The 16,300-nt window shown below is 37.3% G+C and overlaps 1 protein-coding gene across 1 annotated transcript in view; it reads right to left on the bottom strand.

The window, feature by feature from the left end:
• LOC107460722 (solanesyl-diphosphate synthase 1, mitochondrial-like) overlaps positions 1 to 10,452 on the bottom strand; it is a 37,617-nt gene extending 27,165 nt beyond the window's left edge. Inside the window, exon 1 of the mRNA XM_016079112.3 lies at positions 10,115 to 10,452. Within this exon, the coding sequence (XP_015934598.1) occupies positions 10,115 to 10,180 (66 nt within the window). The 5' untranslated portion in view covers positions 10,181 to 10,452. The remainder of the gene's footprint in view (positions 1 to 10,114) is intronic.
• Between the last annotated feature and the right edge of the window lie 5,848 nt (positions 10,453 to 16,300).

Below are 16,300 nucleotides of genomic sequence, written 5' to 3' on the forward strand. Positions count from 1 at the left end.
GGAGTTTCTACACACCCTAGATTAAGGTGTGGAGCTCTGCTGTATCTCGAGTATTAATGCAATTACTATTGATCTTCTATTCAATTCCGCTTGTTGTTGTTCTAAGATATCACTTGTTCTTCAACTTGATGAATGTGATGATCCGTGACACTCATCATCATTCTCACCTATGAACGTGTGCCTGACAACCACCTCCGCTCTACCTTAGATTGGGTGAATATCTCTTGGATTCCTGATACACGATGCATGGTTGATCGCCTGACAACCGAGTGCTCGCCTGACAACCGAGCCAGCCATTCCGTGAGATCAGAGTCTTCGTGGTATAGGCTAGAACTGATGGCGGCATTCAAGAGAATCCGGAAGGTCTAACCTTGTCTGTGGTATTCTGAGTAGGATTCAATGATTGAATGACTGTGACGTGCTTCAAACTCCTGAGGGCGGGGCGTTAGTGACAGACGCAAAAGAATCACTGGATTCTATTCTGGCCTGATTGAGAACCGACAGATGGATAGCCGCGCTGTGACAGGGTGCGTTGAACATTTCCACTGAGAGGATGGGAGGTAGCCACTGACAACGATGAAACCCTTGCATAAGCTTGCCATGAAAAGGAGTAAGAAGGATTGGATGAAGACAGTAGGAAAGCAGAGAGACAGAAGGGACAAGCATCTTCATACGCTTATCTGAAATTCCTACCAATGAATTACATAAGTATCTCTATCTTTACCTTTATGTTTTCGTATATCATCATTCATATCCATTTGAGTCTGCCTGACTAAGATTTACAAGGGGACCATAGCTTGCTTCATACCAACAATCTCTGTGGGATCGACCCTTACTCGCGTAAGGTTTATTACTTGGACGACCCAGTACACTTGCTGGTTAGTTGTGCGAAGTTGTGTTTATGCCATGGTTTTGAACACCAAGTTTTTGGATTCATCACCGGGGATTATTTGTGTTGTGAAAATTATTGATCACAATTTCATGCACCAGCGACGCGTATACGTGGCCCATGCGTATACGTGGGGAGGAAATTTGCCAGGCGACACGTACGCGTGACAAGCGACACATGACCAGCTTAAAGACAATACGTTGGGGGCGGTTTCTGAGCCATCCAGACCTAAATCCAACTCATTTTTGAAGCTATTAGAGGCTTAATTCAAGATGGATCAAGGGGAGAGTAATTAGATAGCGTAGGAATCATGCTTTAGGTTAGTTCTAGAGAGAGAAGCTCCCTATTCTCTCTAGAAATTAGGGTTCTTAGTTTGATTTCATCTTAGATTTAGGGTCTAATTCTTATTTTTAATTAGTTTTTCCTGCAATTTCTTGTTCCTACATCTTTATTCTCTTAGTTTACATTGTTAATTTCTCTTTTATACCTCTTTTTAGTTTACGAACACTCTTGTTAGTTTTAATTTCTTTTAATGCAATTTTATGTTTTATGTTCTTTTAATGCTTGTTTGAGTTATTGTTGTTATTTTCTTTCATTGGGTACTTTTAGATTTTATTATTTTTCCAATTTAATATGCTTTTACTTTTATGCACACCAAGTGTTTGACAAAATACTTGGTTTAGGTTTAGAGTAGATTTTATGCACTCTTGGCTTGGAAAGAGAAATTTGGTGATCTAGAGTTGTTAGTTAATATTATTTTCATTGACGCTAATCTTTTGCTAATTTAATTAGTAAGTTGATTAGGACTTATGGATTGAGATTAGCTAGTCTTATTTGATTTTCTCCCGATGTTAGAGATAACAAAATAGGATTATCTCTTGGTGATTATTGTGTTATGATTAATGACTAGGATAGAAAATCTAGATTCTCATCCTTGCCATGAATGCCTCTTTATTATTTGTTATCTTTAGTTGTTTGATTTACTTTCTTGTCATTTAAATTCTGGCATTTTTAATTTCTTGTTTTATCAACCCACCCCGTGAAACTCATAACCAATAATTGAGCATTTGATTGTAATTCCTAGGGAGAATGACCCGGGGGCAATACTCTAGGTTATTTTTATTGGGTTGAACTTATGACAACCAAAATTAAACTTTGATTGAAGGTTTTTTGTCGGTTTGGAACTATACTTGCAACGAAGTGATTTCTTTTACCGAGAAGAAATTCTAAACTGACGGTAACCTTCCATCATGTCCTAGTACCCCGGAGATATGAGCTTGACCCATCGTACTAGTGTTGAAGCGATGGGAAAAATTGTTTAGGTTTTTGTGTTATTTTCTTTTCTTTGTTATTGTTTGTTTTCACGAATGCATGTTTGTGACTGTCGTTTGGTTTCTGTTTGTAGATCATTGCATTTTGTTTACTGTATGTTGGTTGTGTTATCGAGCTCTTGGGTGCAAAGCAGCAAGTGACTGTTGATAAGGTCGCCAGCCTTGAACGTTTTGTTAAAGAGCAAGAGAATGTAATTATAGATGCTACTTCTAAGATGAAGGAAAGAGAGAAAGAGATTTCTCAGCTCCAAGATCAAATCCATTTGTGGCAGAGTCAAATGAAAGATAGTGATAAGGTCAAGGGCGAGTTGACCCTTCGCATTCATGAACTTGAAGATGAGGGGTTGGAGATGTTTGCCGCTGGTTTGGATCGTGCTGTCAGTTAGGTGCTTGTGTTTTCTCCTAAGTTTGATGTTGGAAGGCTTGATGTGACGAAGATCGTGATTAATGGACAACTTGTAGAGGTCGAGGCGGGAGAGGGTCATGTTGAGAATGTTCCTCCCCCTGTTGAAAAAGTTAATATTTTTAATTTGAAAAACATGACTTTCTTTGTTTTGGTATTGTAGTTTGGATACTGATCTTTGAATCGGTTTTGTTTTTGGAATACTTTATCCAACTCTTGATTTGTTGGTTCCCCATTACTGACTGACAAAGTATAGTTTGTTGCAATAAACGGAGAGAGAAAAAGAATTAGATTTATTTGTATGTGAAAAGTACCTCTCAGCTTTTGAAAGGTGTGGGGGTGGTCGGCCTCGTTAAAACCTGCCCACGCCACTTTACAAGAATAGATTAATTATAGTAGATCTTCAGAGATGAGATATTCTAAGTGTTGGGGAAGGTTGTTCCTTCCAGTGTTTCCAAACAGTACGCCCCTTTTCCAATGACTTTGGAAATTTGGAAGGGGCCTTCCTAATTAGCAGCTAATTTTCCATGTCCTGGGGATTTCCAGACTTCTTCTATTTGTCTTAGCACCAGGTCTCCTTCCTTTAGAGTTCTCGGTCGAACTTTCTTATTATATTGCTTTTTCATGGTTGTTTGTATAAATCTTTGTCTAAGCAGGCATCAGTCTTCGCTTATTGTATCAAGCTCGGCTGATCTGGCTTCTATATTGGCATTTTTGTCAAAGTACTCGGTCCGAGTTGACCTCTGACCTACTTTAATAGGAATCATACAGTCCATGCCATATACTAATCAGAACGGGCTTTCTTTCGTTGTCTATTGCGGTATTGCGTTATAAATCCACAATATTTCTGGTATGAGTTCGGCCCAGCACCCCTTAGCATCTGTTAGATTTTTCTTTAAGGCCTATAAAATGACTTTGTTTGCGGCCTCTGCGAGCCCGCTACTTTGGGGTGCTCGACAGAGGAAAAATGATGTTTGACATGAAGGTTAGTTAAAAACGAAGCTATTTTCTTATCAGTGAATCGCCAACCATTGTCAGAAATAATTTCCATAGGCAAACTATATCTACATATAATAAATTTCCAAACAAACGTTTGTACCTTGTCCGAGGTTATTCTCGCAAGTGGCTGTGCTTCTATCCACTTTGTGAAGTAATCAATTGTAGCTAATAAGTATTTACCTGTTCTGGTGCTATTGGGAATGGGCCGAATATATCCATCCCCCATTTATGAAAAGGCCAACTAACGTCCAAAGTGTGTAATAGTTCGGTCGGGCTATGAATGAGTAGTGCACATTTCTGGCAGGCATCACACTTTTGTACCTTGTTTCTACAGTCTTCTCGGTCACTAGTATCTTTCTCTTAGGATTTTTGTGGCCAAGCTTCTGCTTCCAGTGTGGTGTCCACAGATACCATCATGAACTTCGACGATGGCATTCGCTGCATCTTCTCGGCTGAGACATTTTAGTAACGACCTAGAGATGCCCCTTTTGTATAGATCGGCTCATATCATGGTGTAATGGCTTGCTTTACGTCTAAATGACCTCGAATTTTTTTTCTCCGGTATTGCCCCAGTTATTAAATAGCGAATGAACGGGTTTCGCCAATCTTCTTCCTGTGATATACTTAAAATAGATTTGATATCTAAAATTGATTCTGTTAGTGTGAGGTGATATAATTTATATGATGAATCAGTTACCCTGTATGTAGCTAGTTTAGATAAAATATCGGCTCTACAATTTTGTTTTCTAGGCACATGTGATATTTCAAAATTTTGGAAATGTTGTATCATGTTTTTTGCCAAAGTTAAATACTTTTCTAAGAGTGGATCTCGTACCTGAAAATCACCAGTTACCTGTTGTACTACGAGGAGGGAATTATGATATACCTTTAGATTTTTTACTTCTATTTCCTCTGCTAACCTGAGACCTACTAAGAGTGCCTCATATTCAACTTGGTTATTGGTGGCTTGAAAGAGAAATTTGATTGACTGCTTGGTTTGTATGCCGGTGTCGTCTTTTAGTAGGATTCCCGCTCCACATCCGCTTTCATTTGATGCTCCATCTACATACAATTGCCATGTCTTGACCGTTTCTTCTGTGTTTGTATAATTCTGAGATAAAGTCGGCCAATACTTGGGCTTTAGGAAATTCTCATGATTGGTAGGAGATGTCAAATTTAGAGAGCTCTATCGCCCATTTCGTGAGTCGACCTGCTAAGTCTGGTTTTGATAATATTTTCCGCAATGGATGGCCAATCCAGACTATTATCTGGTGTATCTGAAAATTGTGTCACAGACGCCGAGCTATGATGACCAGGTGAAATGCTAATTTCTCTATCGTCGGGTATCTTGTTTTGGCATTTTGTAGGACTTTGCTCACAAAATATACTGGATATTGTTCTTTCCTTATTTCTATTACAAGCACAGAATTGACAGTGTTAGTTGAAATTGAAAGAAATACAGAAAGTGGTTTACCTGGTTGTGGCTTCTTTAGTATAGGTGGTGAGCCCAGGAGGTTTTTGAATTTAGCAAAGCCTTTTTCGCATTCGTCTGTCCAGATGAACTTCTCGGTCTTTCTCAGGGTGTTGAAGAAATGATATGACTTGGCGGCTGCTGCTGGCAAAAATTGGGATAGGGCTGCCAGGCGACTTGTAAGTTGTTGTACCTCTTTGATTGCCCGAGGTGATTACATGTTTATCACGGCTTGGCACTTGTCGGGGTTGGCTTCTATACCCCTGTTTGTTGGGAGGAATCCAAGGAACTTACCCCCAATGTACTCCAAATACTCATTTTTCTGGGTTTAGTCTCATGTTGTATTTTATGAGCTGTTGAAAAATTTCATTAAGATCAGCTTCATGTTGTTGTTCCGAGATTGATTTGACCACCATGTCATCGACATATATTTCAATGTTTCATCCTATTTGATCTTTGAAGACCTTGTCCATTAGTCTTTGATAGGTTGCTCTTGCATTTTTCAGTCCAAAAGGCATGACTTTGTAACACAAGTTACCTTGGTCGGATACAAATGTTGTTTTATCTTCGTCATCAGGGTGCATTTGTATTTGATTGTAACCGGAATAGGTGTCCATGAAACTTAGCACTTGATATCCTGAGGTATCGTCTACCAGTCTATCAATGTTCGACAATGGATAAGAGTCCTTCGGGCAGGCTTTATTCAGATCTGTAAAGTCCATGCACATGCGCCATTTTCCCGAGCTCTTCTTAACCATTACCACATTCGCTAACCATGACGAGAAGCGAATTTCTCGGATGAAGCCAGCATCAAGTAACTTCTGTGTTTTTACAGTTGTTGTGTTTCTTCTTTCTGTGCCTGGATTTCGCTTCTTTTGTCTTATAGGTTGGACGTTAGGGTTGACTGCTAGCTTGTGGCATATAAAGTTTGGATCAATTCCTGGCATGTCATCAGGTATCCATGCGAACAGGTCGGAGTTGGAATTTAATGTATCAATAAGATTATGTTTTGTCCCTGCAGAGAAAACAGAGCTGATGTTAGTAAACTGGTCAGCTTTCCCAAGTTGTACCTGCTCTATGCCATCCATTGGGGCAGGACGACTGTTGATGTTTCTTGGATCTAGCTCGGCCAAGGTTGGAATGTTTTCCGAGTTATAAACAGAATGGACTCTTGTGATAGTCTCCTTTGGGGTGACTTTCAAACCCGCGTTGTAGCATTGTCTAGCTTCTTTGTGATCTGCATGGATTGTTGCTATTATGTTATCCTGCATAGAAAACTTAATACAAAAGCGAATTATAGAGATAATGGCTCCAAAGGAGTTAAGGGACGGATGCCCCAAAATAACATTATAGGGACTTGGACAATCAACTACCAAAAATTGAATATCTAGGGTTTTGGAGTTCGGAGACTCCCCTAGGATTGTTCTCAACCATACATAACCTGATACATGGACTCTTTCTCTGGAGAACCCTACTAATTTCCCGGGTGATGGTTGCAGTGCTTTGTCACTGAGTTGCATTTTCTTGAAGATGGAATAGAATAAGATATTGGCACTACCTCCTGGATCAAGCAGAACTTTTTTTACTGTTAGCTCTCCCATTTGTATTAAGATTACACTAGATCGTCCAGATTTGGGCATTGCGACGTGAGGTCAGATGCGTCGAAAATGATCTGGGCAGTTGTTGCCGAAATTTGAGTCCTTTGCCGAGACCCTTCCATTGTCATCATGGTTCTGTAACTCCTTTTCCTAACTGTACTGGTTGCTCCTCCTCCTCCTTCGAAGCCACCTGAAATGTAGTTTATTATTCCTTTAGATGTAGGAGTTTCGACTGGTCCATACCATGTTCTTTTTTCTTTGTGGTCAGAGCTATAGCTCGGTCTGTTAGTGTCCCTTGTTTCTTTATGGCCTCTGGAAGTCACATATTTATCTAGTAGGCCTTGTCTTGCTAGCCTCTCCAATAAGTCTTCGGCTACTATGCATTCGTTAGTGGTGTGGCTGTACTTCTAGTGAAATGTGCAATGCTTGCTTCTGTCTACATACTTCTGGTCCTGATATGTCCCTGCTCTGCTTGGTGGTTTAATTAGTTTGTTGTGTAGTATTTTCTTGATGATGTCCTCTCTTTTGGTGTTGAACTTGGTGTATGAGTCGAACTTTGGTGTTAATTTGAAAGGCTTTTTGGAATCCTTGTTTTGAGATCTGGTAGGTTTTTTCTCCTCCATCCAAGATAACGGTCTTTTGTTTCTCCGAGTTTCACATAATTCTTCAATTTCAATTTGCCCGGTTGCTTTGTCTCTAAATTCCTCCAATGTCTTCAGTTTTACAATGGCTATTGCTTCCTAGAATTTCCCAGGTCGGAGGCCACTTTTTATCACGTGCGATAGTACTTCTGGGTTGAGGTATGGGATTTCCATGGCTGCTGTTGTGAAGCGCGTCATGTAATCTTACAAACTTTCATGTTGTCCTTGCTTGATTGACTGAGGTAATCTGAGTCTCGCACGTAGATTTTGGTCGCTGCGAAGTGGTTTATAAATAGTTTGTCGAACTCTTCGAAGCTTGATATTGAACATGCAGGTAGAAAATCATAATAAAGCAGCTCCATCTAAGAAAGTTGGAAAAGATCGGCACAAGATGGGATCGGAGTCACTATTGAGAAACATCATGAATTCGAATTTTGTTACACGAACTTTAGGGTCTCCGATCCCCTTGTACAGCGTTAAGGTCATTGGAAGTGTAAAATTTATAGGCATTTTAAAATTCATTATTTCTTCTGAGAAGGGATTTGTCCGTCGTCTTTCTACTTTGGGAGGTGTCTCCCCTGTCTTCGCATTTGATTCTAACTGATGTTCCTCGTGGAGGTCGGCATTCGCCTTCTTATAGTCGTTCTTCTCTTCGCCATTGTTTTGCATTGTTGCTAACAGTTCGGCCATTTGTTGGTTTTCCGCCTGTAAAGCAGCATTAGCAGCCAAGAGTTCGGCATTAGTTGGATTGGCCCGAGGAGTTATTGAGTGATCCGTCATGCTTTGGTTTTCTGAAAAGAAAAGAAAGCACAACTCAACTATAATAGCGTTAGATCGAAACTAAAAGCAAGGTGGTAGCCCACGGTAGGCGCCAAATATTCTGGCAAGGATACTCTTCTCCGAGATATAGCTCGGCTTTGTTCTTTCTGTCACGACGACGTCTCGGTCCGAAAGCGTAGCATCCTTGCGAACTTGAATCCGAACATGGTACCTGCAAAAAGGACTCTGACGTTCAAGTCAGTGGGTTGTTTCATAATCTGCCTTGTATCATCGACCTTCAACTTGATTTATAGTTCGTGCAAGGTTGAATTATTCCTTGGTTGGTACCGAGATCTTCATGCCTGACGTCAGTGCGAGATATTTGGGGGAGAGGTTTAGTGCAATAGGGTTTTGTTACATTAGATAGTTTGATTTAATTTTGATATTGCCGAGGTATAAGCCAATTTTTTTCAATGTATAAGAGATACGGTACAATATATATTTTAAATTTTAATTTTAAATTTTTAACTATTTTATATATTTTATATTTTTTATTTACATAAGACCGATTCTAACCGTTCAATAACTTATCGGTTAAATTAATAAATTAGTAAATTAATAATCTAATCGATTTGATTACCAATTTATTTCTAACCACTGTGATTTTACTTTCTTAATTCAATTAATCAGATTCGATATTTTTCTTTTGCTCTATTTCCAATTTCCCACTTTTCGCACAAGCCAGCAATGCCATCACTCCATTCTCCTAGTTCTCAAGGTTCCATCATAAGCGTGGCAACAATAATGAGCTTCTCCTTCCCTCCATCACCTTATCACTCCATTTTTGTGATTTGTGAGTTAATTTATTTCAATTCTTTTATTTATTCATTTAATATCTAGATTTTTATAAAAAAAATTAAAGATATTAATTATGCAATTAGAATGCTAACCTAGCTTATATTTCTTGACATTTTTTAATTATTAATCATTTGTAACATTTAAATTATGAATTTACAATAATTAAATACAATAATTTATTTTTATAATATTTAAATTTAATTTTAAAATATTGTATTTAATTATTATAATATGTAATATATTTAATTATCTTATAAAGAATAAAAATATTTTTTCTAAAATCTCATTTTTTAACTTTAATTTTTAAATAAGATTTTTTTTTTATTTAGGGCGAGTTCGTCGCACACCACGGTGAACTCTATACCTAACCTGGAGAATTCTATAATTTTTATAAAGTTCGCCTAATTTACGGGCAAACTTCACTCTAATTTTTTTTTTCAAAACCAACAAAACTCAAATTTTTAAACCATCATAATTGTCTCTAAGAGTACATAGAAGTACATAAAAATACATAGACAACAAACTAAACTTACTTTGAACAAAAAAATTATATTTAAAAAATTAAAATTAAAAAATAGAATTTAAGAAAATAATAATTTTTTTATTTTATTTCAAAAGAAAATCCAAAGAATAAATGCTTAATTTGATAAATATATTAGTAAATAAAAAAATAAAAAATTAAATATATATTAAAATTTAAATTAAAATAGTAACTGAAAATTCAAAAAATGAAATGATGTAAATTGTAAACTGATTCTAAGTTTATTGATTTAATATAAAATATAAATTGTAAACTTATCAATATTTATTTATTAAATATGAAATATATATTAAAATTTAAATTTTTATATTTCTAATAAATAAATTATTTTGTAATCTTTAATAGGTACTCTAATCCTAACAAGTGCTCTTGTTCTTAATAGAGCAACCCTTTAAAAATAGTAACATAGAATTCAAAAAACGAAATGATGTAAATTGTAAACTGATTCCAAATTTACACTGTCTTGTAAATTAAAACTTAAAAGGAATTAACTATTTTTAGATCCTAACTACAAACACGAAGTGAAGTTAAAAGTTGAGAAGAGACATTTATCATTTCAACAGATCCTATGGATAAGTGGTGTTCATGAGAAGTAAGAAATTGGAGACTACGGAACCGACTTACGTTGAAGATGCCACCGCTGCCTCTGAAATTTCCTGAAATCTTAGACAATCCGCGATAAAACAGCATCTTATAAACAGCAGTTGAAGTTCACAGTCAAAGGAGAGAGCACACACGACCGCCCTTGTTAGTTATCGGTGGATACTGACTGACCCAAGGCGGTGTGGAAATGGAATGCGGACTCAGCGTTGCCGGGCGTTCCGGATGGAGGAGTTGTGTGATTGATTAGGGAGAAGAGAATAGCACACAACAGCTACCCAACAGCTGAAGAATGGGTGTTTGGTCTCTCTTATGCTGCGTGCCAGGAGTTAGGACCTCACATTTTGAAGATTTATCTTTCGGTCAATGTTACTGTATAAATGGCTAAATTATTGCAACAAGGAACCCGATTGATAAGCAAATTATTATTGTTGGACCCATAATCTGACTACGTTGCAGAATGGGAAGCACTGACACGAGCAGAAAATTTCAAATATTTCGTTTCATTTAAACTAGTTTAATGGTTCTAATTAATAATCAACAATACTAATAGTATTAGCAAAAGAATTTTTTTCTGAAATAATATAAAAAATATTATTATTTTTTAAAATTATTTTTTTTAACTTTAATTTTTTAAATACGATTTTTTTATTTAAAGCAAGTTTATCGCACATCGGCGAACTTTATAATTTTTATAGAGTTCGCCTAACTACGGCGAACTTCTCCTCAAATTCTAAAAAAAAAATAGCTAATTCAAATTTCTAAGCTTCACAATAGACAAAGCAACCATTATCATCGTTTCCAAAGTACATAGGACTACATAAGAGTACACAATATTTTTCTCGGTGATTTTTTTAAAATTTATAAGGAGAAAAAAATCTTATTAAATATGGCTTATTTCCGTAAATTTGTGTATTTTTTGAAGAAGCCATATTTATTGTCGGTGTATTTTTGTGTACTTCTATTATTGGATACGATGATAATGACTTAAAAATTTGGGTTTCGTGGATTTTGGAAAAAATTGAAGTGAAGTTCAACGGAGTTAGGTGAACTCTATAAAAAAGATAGAGTTCGGCGTAGTTGTGAACTCATTCAAAATCCAAAAAAATCATATTTGAAAAATTAAAGTTAAAAAATCAAGTATAAAAAAATAATTAACTTTTTTATTTTATTTCTGAAAAAATTCCATTAGCAAAAGGAAGGATATGTCTTCTGATGATTGAAAGATCCTCATATGCATAATCCTTCTTCAATTCATAGATCCCTAACGTTGTTCAGACTCCATCCAACATCTCTGCAACTACTTTCTCGCCACTCTCTCGTCTCACCACGTTGTCACCCCTCACCGTTTCATCATCCTCAATACGTCTTTCTTTGTATTCGTGACGTTCCTTTTCACAACTTTGTCGTCGTGTCCATTCTCTATTCTGCTGTCGCATCCCCCACATCGTCCACTACTTTCTGTTCTGAAATTAATAATTAGTCAGAAACCATCAGAGATATGGAAATGGGGTTCCCATGAGAAATAGAACCCTGTGAAAAATGAGAATGGGGAGCAAATATTTTTTCACAGCGAAAAACGAGAACAGGGATAGGAAGCAAATGGGGATGGAGAGCAGGGAGGCATCCCCTGCCCCCGCCTTACCCCGTTGATATCCCTAATTGGAAGTGGTATAAACAAAATGAAAATATAAAAATATAGAGTGGTTTGATATAGGGGTGGCAAAAGGAGAAACCCGCCCTGCCAAAAGTTTGTCATCTGGTGGGCTGACTCGCCCCGTCCCGCCTAGTGAGGCAGTTTTAAATTCCTCTCTCATCCCGTTTAACGGCGGGTTGGTGAGTCAAACCCGCCAAATTTTCTTTTTTTTTTAAATATAAACCATTAAATATTAAACAATAGAGTAAATGCATAAAATGGTCCTTGAATTTCAAATCGGTATTCAATTTAGTCCTTGATTTTTTAAAATGACCAACTAAATCCCTTAAATTCAAAAACGTGCCTCTCCGTTAGTCCCTCGCAGAAGTATCGTCTAAACGTTGCTGATGTGGAACGTTAACTGCTCCAGTTGTATGCTAATGTGTACCAAGGTTGAATTTGATTCAAATTGGTATCTGGAATTGTCTAATAATACCCAAATTGGTCCTTTTCAATTAGAAAACCCTAATTGTCTTCTCTTCTTCGAACTATATGCTGTGTCCTTCTCTTTTTTGATCTCTTTCTCTTCTTCGACCTCTCTTCTTCGCCCTAATACCCAAATTAATTTCTCGTCTGCGTGAGTGATGGTGGGTGGTGGCGAGCGAAGTCAAAGTAGCTCAAGTAGGAACAACTCTGCAGACAGACCTTATGGCAACAAAGGAATGCGCAATAGGGGAGGTAAGAACGCCATTTTCTGTAATTGTGGGCTTCGAACGGTGATGAAATACTCAACGATGGCAGAAAATTTTGGTAGACCATTTTATGGTTGTCCAAACTATGAGGTAAGGTTATGGCTTTGAAGAAAATGTTAACATGGTTTCACTTTGAGTTTGGATTCACCTGCATTTTTTACTTTGCAGTATAGAATCCATTGTAATTTTTTTCGCTAGGCTGATAGATGTGAAGAATCAGTTTGTGCAACACCCATTCCACAAGAAGTTTTGCATGAGTTAAATTGGAGGATGAAAAGTTTGGAGAGTGATGTTAAGACGGTGAAGATGATGACAATGGTGCTGCTGGCTTTTGTAGTTACTTTTGGTGTGTGTTTAGGTGTTAGCTTGTTGGGGTTTATATTCAACAAATGATGATTATGTTATGAAATTTTAAATATCTTAAATGGTATGTAATGTCTTGATGAAGATGGAATGAAATGAAACACTAATTTTACATGAGTTCAACTTTTGATGTTGCACTTGTTCTACTAAAATTGTGTTCAATTAAACCAAAAAGAGATAAATCAAAACATGAACTGAACCAAAAACTTCATTAATTTAACATAACATAACTATTTCCGGAACATGAAACAAGTGTTGTTTGCACTAAAGCACATTGTGCATAACATACTATCACAACCCAAAACATCATAGGCCATAACAATATTCAAAGGCCATGCATACAGGTTTCAAAGGTTACATTACAAAAATACACATTGTTTAACCATAGCATTCAACTACAACAACATGAACTCAAAAAGCCACTACACTTTGTGCTAGTTAGACATTTTTTTTAGTGGGTTGAATCCTGAAGTTGGAACAAATTTCAAGAAGGAGGCCAGTTTTTCAGAGGTTGCTACACTAACTCCCTGAATAGTCTCTCTTGAAATCTCAGTTGGATGTGGAGCAGCCGCAGCAGTAGCAGCAGTGGATGAAGTTGTCCTCTTGACAGGGAGTTTGTCTATGTGTCTCTCACTTTTAATTCTCAGAAGCCCTTTCTTGACAATCTTTGTAGTCTTTGCAGCCTATGATAGCAATAACAACAATAAAAAGTGTCATTATATGGATGATGACATTGTCAAAAATCATATTGGCTGATCAAAAATATATCCTCTCAAGTTAACAAGAAAATGGATTTGTTTGTTTCCAGATTGATTAACTCAAGCTCTAATTTTGATTAATGTTTTTAATATTATTATTACATGAGTTGTAGGTTCTTGTTCATCTCCTAGACCCCCTTCAGCAGCAACTTTTGTTTGAGTTTTAGTTTGTCCTCCTTCAGCACCAACCTTACATTCTGCACTAACAACTTCACCTTCCTTACCTTTAGCACCAGCATCACCCTCATGTGCAGCATCTTCAGCAGCCTTTGCAGCAGCTGTTAACTCATCAGCCTTTTGTTTTTTTGCTATTTTACAACTCCTTGTTGTGTGACCAACATCTCCACATGTCCCACAGGTGAATTTGTCATATTTTTGCTTCAATTTTGTTGCAGTGCGCTCTTGGCTCCCCCGAACAGGTGCCTCATGTGCATCTTTTTTTCTTGCATAATATGATGGCCTGCCACGGGGCTTGATCCTTACAGGTGGTAAGCAATAAAGGTATTGTGAGGTTTCCTACAACTGTTGGCCTCTTACCGGGTTAATATGGTACTCATAATTCTTGTTGTATGAGCCCATTATTAGCCATGCATGGACATAATTTTCAGGTCTATCATTCATGACTGAAATTGCAGCTATTGCATGACGACAAGGTAACCCTAGCAAATAATAAAATTGAGTAACTAAGTGTGTTGATAGGTATGCTACCGTGAAATTATACAAAAAAATAAAATCAAATCAAATATTACTTACCGGATAACTGCCAAGACCTGCAACTACATGTTTGGTTTCCCAAATCAACCACCACATTATGTGGTTCACCATGCACTTCAAACATGACTTCAGCCGCATCTCTAGACCACATTGGTGTATGATACCTGCTGTAATGCCTCTCCTTTGCAAGTCTACTTTGTTGAATCGGAGGTATGTGTCCCACATGGCTAGAGAGTTTCAATTTGTTTCTTGCCATACTAGTCATGGCATACCTCCTAACCTCCTCCAGTAAAGTCAAGACGGGCTTGCATCTGTATTGTTTGGTGGCAGCGTTGAACACCTCACACATGTTGTTACACACATTGTCAACCTTTGGAAAATCCTTGTAGTGAGCCCTGGTCCATGCCTGCCTAGGAAATTTGTCTAAATATGCCCACACCTTCTCATTCACTCTCTTTATAGACTGCATATGCCCGCTGAATTCCTGGACAGTCATTGCTCTAACACACTTCCAAAGCAAACTCTTCAAGTGTGAGTCCTTTCATTGTTTCTGAAAGTTTTGCCAAAGGTGCCACGCACAGAAATGATGATGTGCACCTGGCATAACCTCACGCAATGCTGGGATTAGACTCTACAAGATAACAAAATAGTCATTTAAAAACTTGAGCAAATAACAGATTCTTGAGTTTTACCAGTTATATAATAATAAATTGAAAACAGGGTCTAATTTGAACTTATGCGCTTAAGGATTCCTAAATTATGCAATTGGAATAACAATAGTATACTAAATGAAGTTGATTGCATAAAAAGTCCAGCAAGGCTAATCAAGTTTTTAACCAAGTTTCTATACTATACAAATCCAGCAAGGCTAGTACAATGCTATTTGAAACGAATTGAAATTAAAATGAATTATTTTGTTTGGAATCAATTATTAATATAAAATAGCCCTTCGAATTGTGTTCATTCATTCAAAATGGTCCTCAAAATCATATAACGTGCCTCTAATTGAAGCATATAGGTTACCTTCTGCATGTCAGAGATGAAGCACCAACCATGCTCTGTCTGATCTCCAATGTCTTCATGCAAGAGTTCCAAGAACCACTTCCAGTTGTCTTTGTTCTCAACATGAACAATTGCCCATGCAATTGGGTACACATGATTATTCGCATCCTGACCCATGGCGCACAGCAGCCAACCTCCATAATAGGTCTTCAAAAAAGTCCCATCAAGTCCTATCAAGGGTCTACAGCCACTCACAAAACCTTTCTTGCATCTATGCAAACAGACATAAAACCTTCTCCGTTAAGCATCGGACTAACACCTAACTTGACAGTTGAACTCGGATTAGATCTCAATAGCTCCTTCTGTATAATCTCTGAGTTTAGCATATTTTGCAGCTTCATCACCCCTCATTATTTTCCTTGCATCACCCAAAGCTCTTGTAATTGTAGTCCTAGACAATTGTTTTCCAGTTTTTGCTTTAAAGTAATTAAAAACCTCACAGTGTCTAAATGTTGGGAGTTTCCTAACCTTCTTAACAAGTACATCAGTCACCCAAGACCTAATTGCACATCTATTCTTAAAAGTTCTCTCACATGTATGATCATCATTAAAAGTCTTAATCTGCCAACATCCATTCGGTTTGCTATAAGAACAAAACACCATCTAGGGACAATCTTCATTTTTGCATACCACCCTACATCTAGTAGTATCATTTTTCTTGTACCTAACATCCTACCCTCTTGCAATGTATAATTTCTAACCCCTTTCTTAAAAGCATCCCTAGTGGTAAACTCCATATCTAGCTCTAACCTCACATGTCCAAACTTGGCAGCATCATTGAAGATGGGATTCACAGCTGGGTTTGCTTCATCCTTAGAGTCTGGTGGAGTTTTCAGTTCATCAGATTTTCAACTATCATCAGAAAAAGACACTGCCATACAGATTCATGCATTACATCACTTACAGAAAAAGAATAAAATCAATA

The sequence above is a fragment of the Arachis duranensis genome, chromosome 8 (assembly GCF_000817695.3).
Source record: "Arachis duranensis cultivar V14167 chromosome 8, aradu.V14167.gnm2.J7QH, whole genome shotgun sequence".
NCBI lineage: Eukaryota > Viridiplantae > Streptophyta > Magnoliopsida > Fabales > Fabaceae > Arachis > Arachis duranensis.